General features: G+C 35.0%; 2 protein-coding genes and 1 pseudogene across 5 annotated transcripts; 1 reads left to right on the top strand and 2 right to left on the bottom strand.

The window, feature by feature from the left end:
- The first annotated feature begins 1019 nt into the window (after positions 1–1019).
- On the top strand, positions 1020–6649 carry LOC133676961 (uncharacterized). Of its 3 annotated transcripts, none has more exons than XM_062098800.1 (9): positions 1020–1224; positions 2083–2207; positions 3882–4105; positions 4189–4440; positions 4525–4601; positions 4688–5057; positions 5730–5786; positions 6094–6133; positions 6241–6649. In XM_062098800.1, exons 2-9 carry the CDS (start codon positions 2117–2119, stop codon positions 6255–6257), a joined length of 1128 nt encoding a protein of 375 aa, XP_061954784.1. In that variant the 5' UTR covers positions 1020–1224; positions 2083–2116; the 3' UTR covers positions 6258–6649. The 3 variants fall into 3 exon arrangements, with proteins under 3 accessions (XP_061954784.1, XP_061954771.1, XP_061954779.1); XM_062098787.1 differs by having other exon boundaries at positions 1023–1224; positions 6094–6155; XM_062098795.1 differs by having other exon boundaries at positions 1025–1224; positions 4697–5057; positions 6094–6155.
- A 1177-nt stretch (positions 6650–7826) lies between these two features.
- On the bottom strand, positions 7827–15395 carry LOC133681967 (subtilisin-like protease 4; annotated as a pseudogene).
- A 74-nt stretch (positions 15396–15469) lies between these two features.
- LOC133676983 (trihelix transcription factor ENAP1-like) lies at positions 15470–17391 on the bottom strand. 2 transcript variants are annotated; one of them, XM_062098810.1, is made up of 2 exons: positions 16126–17391; positions 15470–15762 (listed from the first exon to the last, which is right to left on the bottom strand). In XM_062098810.1, exons 1-2 carry the CDS (start codon positions 16994–16996, stop codon positions 15581–15583), a joined length of 1053 nt encoding a protein of 350 aa, XP_061954794.1. In that variant the 5' UTR covers positions 16997–17391; the 3' UTR covers positions 15470–15580. The 2 variants fall into 2 exon arrangements, with proteins under 2 accessions (XP_061954794.1, XP_061954801.1); XM_062098817.1 differs by having other exon boundaries at positions 15622–15859; positions 16126–17390.
- Between the last annotated feature and the right edge of the window lie 1331 nt (positions 17392–18722).

The following is an 18722-nucleotide window of genomic DNA, read 5'->3' as shown; positions in this document are numbered from 1 at the left end:
GACAAAAAAATCACCCAGGAGAGTCGGAGACGTCAGGCTCCTCTTTGAATCCTGTGGCAGAGAGGTTCATAGCTTGTATACTTTTGCAGAGAGATTACATTACATATCGACAAAAATGGCATATGATATGTTTGTTAAAATACTTCACTGAACATCAAGCTTTGAAAGCATGCTATAATAAATAATTATTAGATTTTTCATTTTTTATTAAAGTGATGTTTTTGTTATTTTGATGCCCTAAGAATTCTGTAATCATTAAAATAATGATATATAATTAAATATTTTTTGTTAATTTTTTTAACGTCTTTATAATATTTTATGTAATTTTCAAAACTATAAAATCAAAGTATAAAATTGAATAAACTATAAAATATTCAGTGTAATTTTCCCATCTTTTATTTTTCACTACTGGAACTCCATTTGGAAAGCTGCCTTTCAAAAGCTGTGTGGGAACTTGTAATATAGCAATATTCACTCCAAGAAAATTATGTTTCCTATAAATTTTGATTTAAAATATTTTTACTGTTATAAATATATTTCAATTTTAATTTAAGACCTTGTTTATTTTATGAAATTGGGAGTTAAAGAAGATCATTTTTCTACGCTAGTAAAAGGAAAATGTTTTTTTACTTTGAAATACCTTCTTTATTGACTCATCAATAAATTGATTGTTATTTGTTGAGTAAATTATAATTTAGCCCATGTTTTTTTTTAATTTTGTAAATTAGTCCCTCTATTTTTAAAAGATACAAGTTAGTTCATTGGTCAAACCTGACTGTGATTTTGTTTTTGCAATTTCTAAATTATCTTTTTTTTTAACTAGATTTTTAATTTTATTTGCAGCAAGTAAAAAGGTAGGAGTGGAAAATTTGATTACAAATGAAGGATATTTTACAACGCTCCACACCATCAGATGGTTTCAACCAAATCAATCCGCACCGACCAATAAAAGAAGAAAAAAAAAAAAGAAACCCAGAATAAACAAACAAATAGCGGTAAAAAATCAAAAGTGCATACGTGCGTGGGTGTAGAAATAGCAGGGTGTGTTTTTCTTCAGTTTTGAAGAGGGAAGAGGGAAAAGGGGAAGCAAAAAAGAAAAGGGCTCTAGGGCTCCAAGAAACAAGTCCAACAGTGCACACACTTATCTTGAAAAAAAGAAAAACCGACACGCGTAAAAATCCGTCTGTTCCTCTCTTCACTTCGCTTCGCTTGTCTCTTGGAAAGGTAAGAGTTCTCACTTCCATTTCTACTTTAGATTTCTCAACTTTGTTTTTTTTGCTGTTTGTTGTGAAGGTGAAGGGGATTATTTCTTCTTCTTGAATTAGGTTTTTTTTTTTCCTTCGTGAATAAGAAAATATGTGAAAATGCAGGAAAATCTTGATAAACTGATGCTTGAATAACAATTGGGAGTTTCCGAGCCAAATGCTATTTTGTTGCTAACAGTTTTTTAATTTTCTTCTAATCTTTCTCATTTACCAAACATAGGATTTCTTTCCTTTTCTTTTTGAGTGATGAAAACGAGGGTAAATTGTGATGAGTTTTTTATTGGTAATTTCGATTATTGGACCGGAGAGTTTAGGGTTGAATGAAATGGTTTGGCGGAGGTGGAAAATATAGATTCTGTGTGAGGAAGGTGAATGATCAAAGAGCTTTTTATCCTGGGCTTAACTTCTACAAACATTGCTTTTGTAGTACCTAGTAAATTGGATTTACGGGGCAAGTTTGGAAAGTGCGCATTGTATTTGTATTCTTACTGCTGGTATTGCTGTTTCCTTTTTGTGACAATGAGATAGACGTCAATTGGCACCTTGTAATCTCCCTCCCTTCGAAGATTCAGGGAGTTGGGGTTGGGTTTCAAACCAAAACAATATGGTATTGGCTTCTGTTAAGTAATGTCTTGGTGGTTGTTTTGAGTTTCAGTGAAAGACTGTTTTATTGTACTGTCAATGTTCTGGTTTTTTTTGGTGTTATTTATGTGCGTGTGCTCTGTATGCATCATGTTTTCTAGAGGCACGCCTCTTTTTCGGGTGATTTTAAATTTTTGATACATTGAAATGAAAAAAAAATAAAAATTGTGGATAGGTCCTGCATTGGGACATAGGAGGCCAAGAAGGATATGTCTTCTGATAGTGCAAAGGAAAATGCATCTGTAGTTGATTCTTCGGTGACTGAATGGAAGCATGACATGGGAAACTCTGATGATCCAGGTAACCAAACAGTACAAGTTCTCATTATATTTTCCTCATGTATTGTAATTTCCTTATTCTATCACGCCTTTGATGCATATCTACTGGAGATGATAGTGGGCTGGAATGGTAACCATCTCCCCCCCCCCCCTCCCCCCTTCTTGATGCTCTCCTTTTTAGCACAATAGGCATTTATTTGGGACGCTCTTGTATCAGCCTGGGAATTCTTTCATGAATGATCTGCAAATATCCATCTGATTCATGTTAAGAATTACATCAATGTATCCAACTAGAGCCAGACTGCAGTGATTCAGTGGCTAGAATTTTCTATTGAGTAGTTTAAAAATCATAGGTGGATCATAGATATCATTTAATCAATACCTATATTTTCCTTTTGGGATAATTCCTATCAGAAGCGATGTAGATAGAGGTGTCAGCACCTTGGTTCTGTTGGTCATCTATTTACTTGACTTCATCCATTACTGGGCTTGGGACTGGCTAGTATAAATTAGACTCTGCAAACCTATACAGGAAGATGGAAGGGCTCAAGCATTCCTAGGTAGTTTCCACTAATGATTTTTGAAGAATTTGCTACTTCATGGGATGTAGGAGATGACTTATGTATTGGTGTTGATTTTGATTTCTTATCTCTATGCATAAGGGAATTGTGAACGTTACCACATGGAACAAGGTTACTACATGGATTAAGGTGAGCTCCTATGGTTTAGCTTGATAGGTATTGAAGGGCCATGTTGAAACTTGAACTTGAGCAGAATATGTGGACTATGCTCTTTATTTGTCATTTAAATGGGCTCTCATTGTACACCTTGCTTACTTTATTGTGAAGCAAATGAACTCAAGGGCCACCTCTGAGAGTGAGAAATTGATTGGAAATGATGCTGAGGAAGTGAATAGTTTGAAATTTTGCCTCGATACTTTCTTGGACTTGAGGGAGCCAGATTAGAATAATGTATATTTTACTCCCTAAGAAAATATGTGCTATATTTTATTGAAGAAAACTCGGATGTTGGGATACAAGCATGTTGATACTTGTACTGAGCAAATCACAGGACTGGGGGAATCATTGACAGGACCGCTATTCTCCAACCATGGACACTAGAAGGTGAAACCATGCATGGGTGTTGATTGGGTTGGCTCTGTTGATGAAAAAGGTCTACTCTTGATGTTGTACTGTTTTTTTATGTAACCTGGCAATTCAGAGGACAGTAGGATAATAAATGGTTTGTTGGTTGAGCACAAAGGAAATTTAGAGCTATGTTTGATGGGGTCTGGAAGTTTTATAGTTCATATTGTGTGACAAGAATTTCATGTTAACTGGTGACTTTATTGTGATAGAGAAAATAGTGATCAGTATTGTGGGCCCACGATCTTGTTCAGCGTTGCAGTCTTTTGATTGATAGGCACTTTTTCAGGAGTTCAATGCGGGCTTGATTTGCCCACTATATATGAGCATTGGCATACATTTCAGTTAAGGTTTGTAAGCTTTGGGCTACTGCATGCGATGATATAAGGGGTAGAGATGATAGTGATTATATTTTCTCAGCCCTTTTTCAGCCATGCATTTTCTCTTTCTCTTTTCTGACTCTTTCCCCTCTTCTTCTTGAACTTTTCACAATCACATTCATGTGTCAGAATGCATATTAAGTTTAACATAGGATCTTTGTTTCTTGTCAGAAAGCCCAAGCTACAAAGGTAATGAGGATGGCTATCCTATTATGGCTGAAAAAGCAGGTCATGATCGGGTGGGAAATTCATCTATAAACAAAAAGAGAAAATTGTGTAATACAAGATATTTCATCATTAAGAGTTTGAATCAGCATAATATCCAACTATCAATTGAGAATGGGATATGGGCTACTCAAGTCAGGAATGAACCAATTTTGGAAGAAGCCTTTCATGTAAGATCCCGTTAATTTTAAAATGTCATGTGGTGCTTTCTTAATCTTGATACTTTATAGAGAAGCATATGCCTGTCTTGCAGAATTCTGGTAGAGTCATTCTAATATATAGTGTCAACATGAGTGGTTTCTTCCAAGGGTATGCCCAAATGATATCTTCTGTTGGGTGGAGGCACGACAATTTATGGAGCGAAGGAAGTGGTAAAAGTAATCCTTGGGGTCGCAGTTTTAAGGTTAAGTGGCTGCGATTAAATGACTTGCCTTTCCAAAAGACGCTTCATCTCAAGAATCCACTGAATGACTACAAACCTGTTAAAATTAGCAGAGACTGCCAGGTGTCTCTTTTTTGTAGAGTGCTTTTATACTCCTTGCTGCACTTCTAAGTTGTTAATTGTATAACTGCAATTCTGTTCTTCCAGGAACTACCTGAAGATATAGGAGAAGCCCTTTGTGAGCTAATTGATGGGGAGAGAGACACTGATGGCATGGTGAAAAGGTATTATTTTCCTGTAAGCTTCAAGCTTATGCATTTTGCCAAAATTAAGCAATTGAGTTTTTTGTTTTGTATTCTCATAGTAACAGTTTTCCCAGGGATGATCTTCCTATGAAAAGGCCTTGCATTGATCCTTCATCTTACACAGGAGATGGAGTGTATACTGTCCCTCCACTGCAGATGCCTTGGGGCAGGACACCCACACCTTATCCTTCCTTCCTCTACCAGCAACATGATGAAGCAAGTAGATTTCATTTAGCACATCAGGGACCTACTGGTGCTGGTTTCACTGACAATGCTCTTAGCTCCGGTGCTTCAAAAGTTGCAAGGATGAAACAGTCTCGAAACTCCACTAATTTGCGAATACACTGTGAAATGCCTTCACGAACTGATATTTGGGGTTTGTCAGCAGAAAGCCCTCTTGCTAGTACTCTGACTGATGATGATTTTCTTGAAATGGTATGACGTTTCCCACCTTAGTTTCTCTGAACTTGGAATAAAGCATATAAACACCTGGTTATTTGTGTTTCTTCTTTTATGAGATATTGAATACACTTTTCTGTGGATTAGATAAATGAAGTAAACACAAATTGTAAGTGATCTCAACATCTTGCATCTGATTCTCAATTTGTTAGTGTTATTATCCCAATGTTTTCTTTTACTTATTTTCATATTAGTCAGCAATTCCAAATCTCTCATGAAGAAAAAATCAATTTTCATCGGATTAGATTACATAATTAATTGAACTCCAACCCCTGCATCATCCTCTTTCTTTAATGTCTAAAGGAAGAATTATTCATTTTAATGTCTAAAGCAAGGATGTAGCATGCTGCAAAACTGTTCATCAAGCATTACACACATCTGGTCAAATAGACATGGAATCCACAATAAATTTTAGGTTTCACATGCTTTATCCCATTCCTGGCTGCTGCAAGATAAACTATGAAGAGTGGTTGTGGTGAATGGCGATGTATAGTCATTGTTCTTGACACTCAGATTTATCTTTTTCTAGATGATCGTCTGTTATTATATGTGAAATTGGCACAATTATCTTCTGTTGAGAAAACTTAATGATGATAGATTATCCTTACAACTTTACACCCTTAAATGTCTTTTTCCTGATTTTTGCAGACATATGAAGAGTACCTGGAAGTCCATAGCAGGAGCATCAAGCAATTAAATCCCCCTGTTAGTATGCTTTTCTGCAAATATCTTACTGAATTGAACGAGTGCTTATCTGCAAATGATATCTTTTTAGTGTTGAATCTTTTATTAGTAATTTTTATCATGTGCCTATTTTTCAAGTATACCACTGGTCCATCAGTTGGGCCTTCAGATTAATGGTGTGAAAACTCGCCGGTTGATGTCAGCAGTGTCATAAATACAGCTATTGCAATTACCATTATATACTATATTGGTGCTGAAATGCATCTTTCATGAAAATCTACACCTGCCAATGCAAAGTATATAAACTGAGCTATTGTACCTTTGACAGGCAGCTGGACCATCTCAGACAACACATGAGCCTTCAAGAAGTAAGAAACATGATGACAATTTGTAAGTTCATGTCTTTTTATTTCTGGAAACCCAAATTTGTGATCCTATAAATCTTTCTTCGCTGATTTAATGATGTATTTTGCAGAAACTCAAGTTTTGTAACTGACCTCGGCCGCCCCCGTAAAAGGTCACACTCACGTAATTCATCTGAGAAATGATTGAATATCCACCAGAGATTGAGGTTGTTGGAGTTTCTCCTGATGACGGGGTTGTATCTGGTGGAGTGTTGGAATTTGCCATAAGGCAGGCACTCAGTCAGTTGTATCCCAGGAATCGGGACTCATGTTGTCATGTTGTATACCTATGTACTTTATTCGACGATCTGATTACATAGTAGATTTTTACTGGGGGTTTGTGACCAACCTGTACAGAAATTAAATTGGCTACACTGTCCCTCCTATTTTTACTAATTGTGTTATTTCATTTTTTTTCACCCTTTCCTCTCTGATGGAGGGTGGATTTGTGTAGTGCTGAACTAGATTTAGATACTCAAATGCCTTTGTTTTGGTTAGGCATAACATTTTTTTGACTGAAGGACAGTAGAAAATAGGGATGTAAAATAGTCAGCCTTTTAGTATGTCTTCCAATGCCATATAACTCTGAACCAACTGTTGTGAATGGAATATTAAGAGCATGTACACAACTTTGGAAGCACTTTTCAGAATGATTGGCATTGGAATTGTAGTTCTTGTACTTTATGAATTCTACAAATTATAAGGCAGGTGGCAGGTCCTGGCCTCGTCTGGGGATCCAGTTCCCAGCATACCTTTGTGAATCACCATCCATAGTTTGAAGCTTTAGCTGAGAAATTGATTGAAAATGGAAAGTTCTTGTGCACTGAAGAGCTCAATTTATAAGCAAAAAATGCTAGGTTGTATGTGTATGAATAAAGTGGTGCTGTGGCTCGGTTTCCTCTGAATTGATAATGGTGGAACTAAAATTTGGGATCCAGATCTCCCTTGTATGTCTATTGTTCATAATGCATGGAAAATTACTCTCTAGTCCCAAAGTTATTAATTTTTGATCACTTCTATTTTTGGATTTTTCATTTTGACACTAAAATTTATTTAATTATTGTATTTACATTTTAGTCCCTAGATGTTAAGACGTGAAAAAAAAAAATAAGTCACTATAAAATTTCAGGAGAGAATGCTCTCGATTAAATATATTCTGATTAATAAATAGGTCAATGCTTCTCTCATCCCTGTATTTTATATTTTTATTTAAAAAGGCTTATCTAATATTTTTTATTTTAATATCAACCATGTACTTTATATTTTTATTATTATTTGTACATCATATTAACACCATTACAAATTGACATGTGTCACATGCTCAAAACATGATTCTTCTCCTAAGCACATTTCGTTCCATATAGTTTTGAAAATTTTTTTTTGGTCATTGTATTATGTTTGTCTTACAAACAAGTCCTTAATTGAAATATCTTTTGTTATCATATTTATAGCCATATACAATTTAGTCATTGAATGATTTTTTTAAAATTAAATTCCTATATGTCAAATATAAACTTCATAAAAATAAGTTTAAATAATTAAATGAACAGATGGGTAAGTTAAGAGTTGAACAAATTCAAATAAGTATACCATTTTGAAAAAACATATTTATTTCCTATGATATTGTATATTTGCTGTCATAATTTTTTTCTAAAATTCATAATTTTTTTTCTAGAATTTCCGGGCTTGCCAGATTGGGACCTCGTGATGAGAAGGATGATACAACTGGAGATGATGGGACTGCAATGACAGTTCCTTTAAATAGGATTGTTTTCATGTGTGTCTCTGTTAAATTTATATATGCTTTGATCTTCAGCCCAGCAGCAAAGCTGACATGTGTTGCAGAAAGAACACGAGTATCTGCAATTGTTCTGAAGCCATCGGTTTCTTCATTCAAGAGTATCATGGCAGCGTCACCGGCATTTTTCACTTCTTTCCTTTTTGCAATTCTGCCTATGCCCCCTCCTATCTCACAAAAGACTATTTTGCCTTTCACATCCATACCTAACCTTCCAAAGCTCCCTCACCACATAAAGAGGAATTCGACTTACCTTGCAACCCAGCATAAACAAGAGGTAATACTGTTGAAGGGAAGTTTCTATGTAGGGAAGGAAAGAAATTCACCATCAATCTGTTCACCATTTCCAAGCTTTGCAGTAGCAACAATTCTTCTGTCTAGAGTGCTTGCTCCAACTGTTAGAATCCATGGAGCTTCATTAGATAATGTGATGTTAAAAGGGCCAGAATTTGCAGCTGCGCAGCTTACAAATATTCCCTTCTGTATGGCTGCAAATGAGCCTATGGAAACGCTATCCTCAAAGAATGGAACTGAATCTCTTCCAAGGGAAAGTGAGAGCACATCGATTCCATCTTGGACAGCTGCATCAGTGGTTAAGCAGAGCAGCAATGCCACTGAGAAGTTGGCAAGACATTGAGGTTCCTGAAATAATGTTGAATGTTAATTTCGTATGTATCTTGTTCTCCATATAAACTGTCCATCCTGTTAGAATGCTCACTCTAGGGCCCGTAATGCCTGGGTTTCAATATGCCTGGGCTTGCCAAGCTAGGGCCTCATGATTGTTGCTGTTGGAACCTGTGTTGAGTGCATGTAGGCTTTGATGCTCAGCCCGGCTCAATAACTCACATGTGATGCAGGAAGTACATAAGCATCTGCTAAGATACTGTAGCCACTATCCCTGTCACTCATAAGAATCATAGCACCACCACCGGAATCCTTCACCGTTTGTCCTTTGTCACTTCTTGCTGTCCCACCACCTCTCTCACAAAGAACAATCTTGCCTTAGGCATCTATATCGGTCAATGATTCCGGTGCACAAAATGCTGCTGATTCAGAACCATTAGAGCTTGTGTAAACAAGACTCATATATGGAGGTGAAATTGGCTGGAAGAGGGATTCGCCAAAAAATGCTTGGAATTTGCCAACAACACATATGCTCTTAGGAGCATCTCCGAGAGCTAAATGAAAAAATAAATTTAAAAAGTTATATTTTTAGCTTTTGTTTTTGTTTTTATTTACTCCAACAACTCAACAACTCAGTTAAATGAATAGCTAAAATAATTATTCATCATTTAAAGAGTTATTTTTATATTTCTCTATAGAACTGACAAAAGAAAATAATCGTTGGCCAAGTTGGCCAATAATTTTTTTTTTCTTTAAAAGCAGAAAGAAAGAAACTTGTAAGTTTTAAAATCTTGTATTGTGCCTCACAATTCTCTCAAATTTAGAAAAACAAGAATTAATTATTCTCCGGTTAATTAATAACATTGGTTGTGTTAATTAACTGAAATTAAAAGGTATGATTGTTTAAAAGCTTTTTTTATTTTTTCTTTTATATCTCTTGATTTTTTAAGACCTTTTTTGTTAATTTAAAATTTGTGATGATTTTTTTTTTGTTATTTTATGTTTTTTATATGGGTTAAGGAAGACAATTTTTATTTATGTTGTTATCTTTGACAAAATTAAGAGAAAGTAATAATGGTAGCTGATATTGATAAAAATATAAATTGACATATTTAAAATTTATTTTTGATTGTTTGTTTTAATTTGATATCAATTATATTTTGTCTTGTTGAAAATGCAATTAAACTAGTATATCAATCCTCTTTTAGTTCAAAAAAATGGTCAAATTGTAATGTTAGAACAAGTAGGAGACAATGCTTATTATTAATTTACATGTATGGAAGCTACAAAATTGCTAGACATTGAATGTGAGCTTCTTTTACACTCTCTTATAAGGTTTTAACTTGAGTTTTTTTTTTTTTAATGCAGATGGATTCAAATTTTCCAAACTCTTTTACCAACTTTCTTATGAGTGAGTCAAAAGATATTCTCTCTCAATCAAGTGATCTAATCAATTAATTGATGACTTAACATACTCGAATTTAAATATCCATACAATAAAAAAAATCACAAAGAAGTGAAACTTCTCACCAAAGAAAGATTGTTTACTTGTCTCTGCAAGGCTAAATACAAGTAAGGATCCAATTACAGGAGATAAACAACAAACAAAACAGTTCTGGGCTCGAGTACATGTTTACTTTGTAGAGAATGGAGGAAACTTGAATAATCATTCCCAAATAAGCATCTCAAGTAGATGGCAAGAAATAAATAAAGAAGTCGGTAAACTTGTTGGATTTGTTACTCAAATTGAAAATCATCAGCAAAGTGGAATGACTGAAGAATCAAGGGTAATTTTAATATTTATTTTCATGTTAAATTGTTTAACACATATTTTAACATTATTTAATTTCTCTAATTTTTTACCAGATTAATGATGCTCGACAAATATATGCTTCTAGCGTTGGCAAATGATTTCAACTAAAACATTGTTGATTTATCTTAAGAAAAGGACCCGAATGGCAATTTGAGCATGCAAGTCAACATCAAAGGTCAAACAAGAAACAAAAAAGTCATGTCAATGCAAGTTCGGCTTCATCAGCTCCATCTACCCCTGATTCTATTAGTTTAGGAAAAGACAGTGAATCGTTGATTTATCAAGATAGACCAATTGGTCAGAAGGCTGCAAATAAACGACTTGAACGTAAACAAGGAAAAGATAAAGTTGGGGAGGTAACTGTAACAAATCTCTTACAACAATTCAGAGATACTCTAGTTGAAATTGAGGATAAGAAGAAACAAAACAGAAAAATTATGTTAGAGCAACAAGCTATGATGATTCAACAAAGTCAAGAGAAATAAGAATTGGACGGGATTGAGAAAGAAGAACAAATTATGAAAATGGATATTTCTATTTTGGATCCAATTTCTGCAACGTATTTTCAAAATAGAAAATTAGAAATTATGCCAAAAAGGGGTTTTAATTTTTAATTAACTAGATTGATTTATTGTTTAATGTAATGTATTTTTAATTAAATATGTAGAAATTTCTTGGTTATTTTAAATATATTGTTATAAAAGTGGTATCAATTTATAATACTTTTTTAAAGTTCTTCTAACACTTAACAACAATAAGTAGGATTAATTAACTTAAAAGATAACAACCATAATGAAAAAAAAACATAAAAAACTTGAAACTTATGATGACATAAGAAGTTCAAATCTAATGATTCTACTCATTGTCATATTGTTCTCATAAATGTTCAACTAAATCTTCTTGTAGTTAAGAGCTAGTTGCTCTATCCCTGATTTGATTATGAATTTGAAGAAAATCATGTAGTTCTGGTATTTCACCATGTGACACTGATATAAAGGAATTGACTTCACGTTCATGGTCAAATCCAAGGTTCATTACTCCTTCATCCTCAATAATCATATTATGCATTATTATGCAAGCTTTCATAATATTTGCAAGAGTTTCTTCATCCCGGTATCGAATAGGTCCACATACAATTGCAAAATGAGATTGAAGCACCCCAAATGCTCGCTCCACATCCTTTCTTGCAGACTCTTGCTTACTTGCAAATTATTTTCTCTTTGCTCCTAATGGCTTTGGGATTGTCTTAACCAAGGTTGACCAATTAGGATAAATCTCATCTGCTAAATAGTATCCTATTGTATATTCATGCCCATTAATTGTATAATTGATAGGAGCAGTACGACCTTCAGCAAGTGCATCGAAGTTAGGTGACCGATCAAGAACATTAATATCATTTAATGATCCAGACATTTCAAAAAAGACATGCCATATCCAAAGATCTTGTGAAGCCATCACCTCTAGAATTATAGTTGGTTCACGAAAATAACTAGTATACATCTCATGCTATGCAATTAGGTATTTCTCTCATTTTCAATGCATACAGTCAATGCTCCTTAACATCCCTGAAAATCCACGCTGCTCTCCAATTGATAATAATCGACAAATATCGGCCTCGTTTGGTGCCCTTAGATACCAATCACCAAAAACTTTTACAATTGCTTTGACGAAAGTTCTAAGAGTTTCTATCGCAATGATTTCTTCAATTTGAAGATATTCATCAGTAAGATCTGCAGGAATATCATATGCAAGTATTCTATGAGTTGCAGTTACCTTTTGAAGGCAAGATAAACCAAGAACATCAAGAGCATATGTCCTTTGTTTGAAATATGGATTAGAAGCTTCCACTACATTTGCGATCTGAAGAAAAAGATGACAACTCATCCTAAATCTTCTTTGAAATTGACTTTCAGTGAATTTAGGATTTTCAGCAAAATAATCATTATATAATCTTAACTCACCTTCCTTTCTATTACGATTGACAATATTGTGACTAGGAATAGAGACACAATACCCTGTTCTCCGCCTTTGATTATTCGATTCTTCTTCAGCAATCACAGCGGTAGTAACTTGAAAAGCGAACACAGGAGTATCATCATCAAAATCAAAAGCATCATAAAAATTAAAATTAGAATGATTCATGATGAATTTTAATGAAATATAATAAAGATTGGAGAGAAGAAAATGATGAGAAAAAAATATTATGGTATATGAGAATATTTATAGATAGATTATTTTTTCAAAATTTAAAATTCTAAAATTTAAAATATTGGTGGTTATTTTTTTAAAATTTAAAATTTTAAAATTTAAAATGTTGGCGGTTATTTTTTCAAAGCTTGAATTTTTTAAAAAAAAATTGAAAATCAAAATTTAAAATGTTGGCGGTTTTTTTCAAAGTTTGAATTTGAATTTACTTTTTAAAAATTAAATTTTTAACAATAACATATAAAACTGAAAATTAAAAATATTCATATAAATTTTAAATTATATCTTTTAACTTTCATATTAGTTCATTAATTTTATATTACTTTTATAAATTACTCATATTAATTATATAATTAATAACATCATAATTATATTATATATAAAATATCTAAATTAGTTATATAATTATATTAAAATTAATTTAACATGAAATATATTAAAATATAATTGACTTTTTAAAATAGTTTTTTACTGTTAGAATGTATATAATCAAAAAAGCTATAGGCTATATTTACGCTATTTAAAAAACTATTTTATCAATTTGACTTTTTAATATAATATTTTTAATTAAAGATGAACCTATGCTTCTATCAATGAATGATGCTTGCTCCAACAGTGAGAATCCATAGGGTCTCATTTGAGAAAGGTAATGTTTCTTATAATAATAAATGTTATTTTTTAAAATATTTTTATTTTAAAAATATATTAAAAAATATTTTTGATATTATTACTTCAAAACAATTTAGAAACATAAAAAAAAAATCTATTTTTTAAAAAAACTCTGGATAACCGCAATCTCGAACATCACCAAAGAACCATTATATAGACCTTCATTCCCTGCTGAACAAATCATGAAAATTCATTCCCTCCAAAGTTCCCACTGCCATTGAATCTTCAAAAATAGGTGCTGAACCACCGCCAAGGGAAAGGAAAAGCACATCCATCCCATCCTCAACGGCAGCATCCATTGCAGCCAATATATCACTGTCCAAGCAACCGAAATCAGAGCAAACTTTGTAAATGGTCAAGTGAGCCAGAGGTGTCATACCAACTGCTGTGCCATTAGCGTTGCCTAACATTGGCGTCCATGGCCTTCATCATCAAATGATGGTGCCGCTTTTGATGAAATGGAATCTCTTGCACCAATGAGTTTGTTGTTACACACGGTTCCATTGAAATTACATTTACCTTTCCATTTGGCTGGTGGACGCGGAACTTTTTCATCAGTGAATGAAGAAACCCAATAATCATTCCCATTCCATTAGTCGAGTTTCTCCGAATTTTGTTGCAACGCCAAGAAGTTTGGACTGTGAGTTGTATGTAGAGAAGACGGTATTTTTGGGGCTTTGTGACAAAAATCCATCCTTATCTTCCACAGCTTTTGCTTCTTCTGCTGTTAGTTTTGCAGCAAACCCAGTGACAACATTTCTGTAGGAATACACCATGCGTTCTTGGTGGTTTGAACTTCGAATGGTAGCCGGTAAAAATGACTTGTACCAGCTGTCCAAGTCATCGGCAGAAACTCCCCCCTCTGGCTTCTTCACAAAGACCAGGAAAGTTTCAAATAGGCTTTCTTGATTAGTTTCCAAAGTTCCTAGTGGTTCCCCTCCCTCAGTGTACGCTTGAGAGAAGCTAAAAACATGGAGATGAGACCAACGAGAAAGATAATCCCCATGGTTGGAAATATGAACTGTTGTTTTCCATTCTAGGGAAAGAACTAGAAAATGATAGATTTTGTGAGTCAACGCACGAACCTAAACACGCATTTATATAGCGTAGCAGAGAGAGTTTGCATATGGAAATGAACGACGGCCGGCATTTCTGGTATTTTGGAAGTTGATGGATGGGTCTATTCCAACCTGTTTGACATAATTGCTACATAATGCAGGAGGGGTGTGAACTTGGTAACACTGCCATGCTTGTCTATGCAATCAACAAGGTGTTTGTCCATGCGGTTAACAAGGTGTAATGGTGATTGATCTTCTGCGATATGCTTGATTGACCTTGGACGCTGATCTTAAATTCTGCGATATGCTTGATTGACCTTGGACGCTGATCTTAATCTTGTTTAATTATTCCAGGAAATTGCATCACCTTTTCCATGCCAGGAAATAAACATGCTGTACAAGACACAAATGTTGATTCTTGATAGAGGCCAGATATTGGCATAACATAAAACTGACAAAAACAAATGATTAACTAAAGGACTGCAGTAACATAAACGGAACCAGTGCAAGGAGCTCGCAACAGGAGAGGCACAAACATAAACATTGATAGCAGCAGCTGCAGCTTCCCAGCGATTTTAAAACATCCCTATTTCAAAACCAGAATCCATCTGCTGCAGATAATTGTAGCAACTAGCAAGCAGGAGTACCAGTAAAACATATCACCAAAAAGGGAGCTACGGAAACTTCATATTAGAACTTAATCTATCCAGCAGACAAGAAGAGAAGGAGGGGGTGGGGGAGGGGGACAACAAAAGAAGGGCAGAAGCCTATAAACACTTTGGCTGAGAGGACCACGAATAATGGGCCACCAGAAAACATGAGGAATAAATTTCACCAATGAAGGGCACAAGAAGTTCTGCAATGGACAAAGATCGCAACTACATGGAATCGCTTTGCAGAGGCACCACGTTGAGACAAAATGAGCTCAATAACCCTTATCAGAAACAGAACCTGCAGCAGACTTTGACACAGACAAGGACAAGCAAAATAAACTTCCACAACAAGGAGCATCCAGAAGATCAGAACTAAAACCACAGCATCATAGGGATTCAGACGCATCATGTGTGAATAATGGGAGGAAAAAATAAAGAATGCACAAGATGATGTAATTTGAAGAGCATTGCACCAGGAAGTAAACAAGTTTGTTGTTCATCATTGAAAATACTCTGAAACCAGGCACAAAAACCTTTGGTGTAACACAGTACTCAAATATGTTTTCAGATTGCCATCGCTACCGGCAAACCTTAAATAATCTGGTACTGGTACCTTATCTTCATTGGAGGATAGAAACAAAACTGGGCCCTTCTAACCAAAGCCGAACAGGAACCCATCTCTAGTATCCTCCAACAGTTGACTCCATATCGTTTCCCTGAGCTATTTTGCAGAAGGTCACCAAGTAACATTGCCATCTGCTTCACATTATAATCTGCCATACCCAGTAAGCGTTTCAGTACAACCATGTCCACCCTCATGCTGCCTTCTTCAAGAAACTCCAATTTTACAACAAAACAGCCCCTCCCCCCCTGCTCAGCCAATTAAATAGGTGACAACAGAGTAACTAAATTGAACTAATCTAACAAAATAAACATCATCATCTGTAACTAATTTTCCTTGAACATTATCAAATTGTGCACAAAATCCACAATTATAACATTAAAATTCGTTCATCAAATCAAACCCTAATCTTACATCAAAGTTTTTTTACACAAAGAAGAAGGATCAATTTCATTGTTGATTTCTCAATTTCTCAAGTATCAATAATCCCTCTCATTATTCGGTGCACGCTTACCCTTCTTGATCTTCTCAAGCTGAATCTGCGTCTCGGTGAAGATCCTCATCCTTTCCATTTCCAAATCCTTAGCAAACTTCATCCTTTGCTTTTCCAAATCCACCATTTGCTTCAACTTCTCGCTCTCCATCCTCTCATAAACCTCCCCAAATCTCTCTACCGCACGTGCCAATCTCTTAATCCCTTCCCCCTCCCCATCCTCCTCTACGCTCTCTCTCTCCCCTGCCTCAAACTCCTCCTCCTCCTCCTCCTCCTCCTCCTCGCTATCTGACTCTTGTGCTGCCGCTGCCGCTGCCATTGCCGAATAATTCCTCCTAAAATAACCACCATCATCCACCGGCAAAGTCCTCTTCTGTGGCAACGCCACCGCCAGGGCCGCTGGCTGCGGCGGCGGAGTAGAACTAACCGGAGGAGTCCTCCGGTAAGAGGGATGCAGCGGGAGAGCCACGGGAGGAGACGGGGAGAGGGACGGAGAGGGCGGTTTCTTAATAGATGAATTAAAATTAGATCCAATCAAAGCGTCAAGGCGTTCAAAAAAGGGCCAAGACGACGTGAGGGTACCGTTGGAGGAAACGACACGAGATTTCTCGATCTTGTATTTCTTCTTGATGGTGTCGATCCGGTTCTTGCACTGGACATCAGTACGGTGCGTTTTCTTGGTATGGCCGTGAAGAGCGTTGACGGTATCAGCAACATCTTGCCAGTCCTTCTGACGGAGATTACCTCTGTTAAGTTCAAGATAACGGCGTCCCCAAGCATCAACAAGAGTAGAGGTAGCTTCTTCACTCCAACAATCTTCACGGATGGGCAATGAACGAGAGTGTGGTGCGGTTGACGGAGTAACAGAAGATGATTCGATCAGATCTTCCATAATCAATTAAGGATGGAGAAGGAGATGGCGGCTGATTGGTTTGATTAGGTGAATTTTAGGTTTTGGTATTCGCGTTTGGGGATTTTAATGTGGGAGATAAAAAGAGGGAGGATGACTTCGGTGCGGCGAAGGTGACGCGCCGGACAGTAGTTTTGGACAACGTGAACAACAACAACAACAACAACACTAGTATTTGAGACGACGTGTCGGGGTGGGACATATCGTGACGAATCGGTCCGACCAAGTAATAGGGTTGTGTTGTGTTGTGTCGTGTCGAGAATTGAGATTTTTGTAATAAGGTTAGCCGTCGTCATTATTCTGATTCTTTGAGCGTTAATAACTTGCAATATTTATAGCAGTGAAAGGAGGGGCAAGGCAACGGCAAGAGAAGAGAAGAAAGAGAACAGAAGAGAAGAGGATTAAAATAAAGTCCCCTCCCCCCCACCCCTACCCCCACAAAAAATAAAAAAAAATAAAAATCTCGAGAGTTTTAAAAGAAGTTAAAATCCGTGTTCATGAGTGATTTTACAACTAAACTGAAAGATGATGAGAAGGATAGTGTCTGTTTTGAAGGCTAATCTAGAGGCAAATTATAAAGAACAAAGTAAGAAGCAATGCAACCAAATACAAGCATACCTTTTGACATATTAATTATCCTCCCCCTTCAGGACCTCCCGGTCCATGATTTTTTTCTCTTCCTCCACCTCCAACTTCATTTTATTACGAATTCTCTTTATTGTAATTCAAATATTTGTATTAACTTTTGTAATCCAAATTTGATGTTTGTTGTTGTGATTTTAGGTTTTTTAAAATACAATTAAGGCTAACATGATTGTGATTAAAATATATGATCAAGTATAATCCATGTTTAAATATTTGAAATCAATGGAAACCCTCAAAACATCTTACCTAAAAGTTAGATAAACACATATTTACAAATATTTGATTTCATTAAAATATATGATCGAGTATAATCCATGTTTAAAATATTCTTACAAAAGAATAAAACAGTTCTATGATTCTTACCTTGAATTCGTGACTTGATTTATTTGTGAAATCAAATAAGATTTGTGCTATACAAAAACACGAATTTAAGTATGTATTGTAGAGCGAGATTTGATGATTATATGCTTTGAAGAGTATATTTGATTCACCTACAAGGTTTTGTTGAAGAACTCTTATGGGATTTTAGGAATTTAATAGAGTTTTGTTCCTTATAGATTTCAAATATAAATAAAAAAGATTTAAGAGCTTAAATTTTAAGAGAGATTCTTTACTTGAAGAACTTGTCTTTAAGAAAATTGTGCATCTCGTAACAAAATTCTTCCTTCTTGTCTAAGGTGAGATCCTCTATTTATAGAAACACTCAGGTTTTTTGTTGATACTACATGATATTATTTTATTGGTTGTTTTTTTATTTATGAGATATTGTAATTGCGATAAAATATCTTAAAGATCTCATTATTTGTGTCAACCTTTCATTGACCAAGAAATATACAAAGGCTCATTTATTTTTCATATTATTTATTTCAATTTTATTTTATTTTTATGCAAAAATAAAATAAAAATGACATCAAATTAAATTTTTATAGGTTGAATTTTTTTTTCTACACTCATTATCTAAATGATGACAAGTAACCCTAGTACAAAATATATTCATGTAAGATAAAAACAGCAATATATTTAATGTAGATATACACTACAAATACACAAATCAATTTCTCAA

The sequence above is a fragment of the Populus nigra genome, chromosome 1 (assembly GCF_951802175.1).
Source record: "Populus nigra chromosome 1, ddPopNigr1.1, whole genome shotgun sequence".
Classification (NCBI taxonomy): Eukaryota; Viridiplantae; Streptophyta; class Magnoliopsida; order Malpighiales; family Salicaceae; genus Populus; species Populus nigra.
The sequence above is the reverse complement of the archived record's forward strand: the minus strand, read 5'-3'. Positions and strand labels throughout refer to the sequence as shown.

Coding starts and splice junctions, on each gene's coding strand:
- LOC133676961 (XM_062098787.1), top strand. CDS start 2,117: ATGTCTTCTGATAGTGCAAAGGAAAATGCATCTGTAGTTGATTCTTCG. Junction 4,441..4,524: donor AAATTAGCAGAGACTGCCAG/GTGTCTCTTTTT, acceptor CTGTTCTTCCAG/GAACTACCTGAAGATATAGG. Junction 5,787..6,093: donor TCAAGCAATTAAATCCCCCT/GTTAGTATGCTT, acceptor TACCTTTGACAG/GCAGCTGGACCATCTCAGAC.
- LOC133676983 (XM_062098810.1), bottom strand. CDS start 16,996: ATGGAAGATCTGATCGAATCATCTTCTGTTACTCCGTCAACCGCACCA. Junction 15,763..16,125: donor GCTTGAGAAGATCAAGAAGG/GTAAGCGTGCAC, acceptor TGGGTATGGCAG/ATTATAATGTGAAGCAGATG.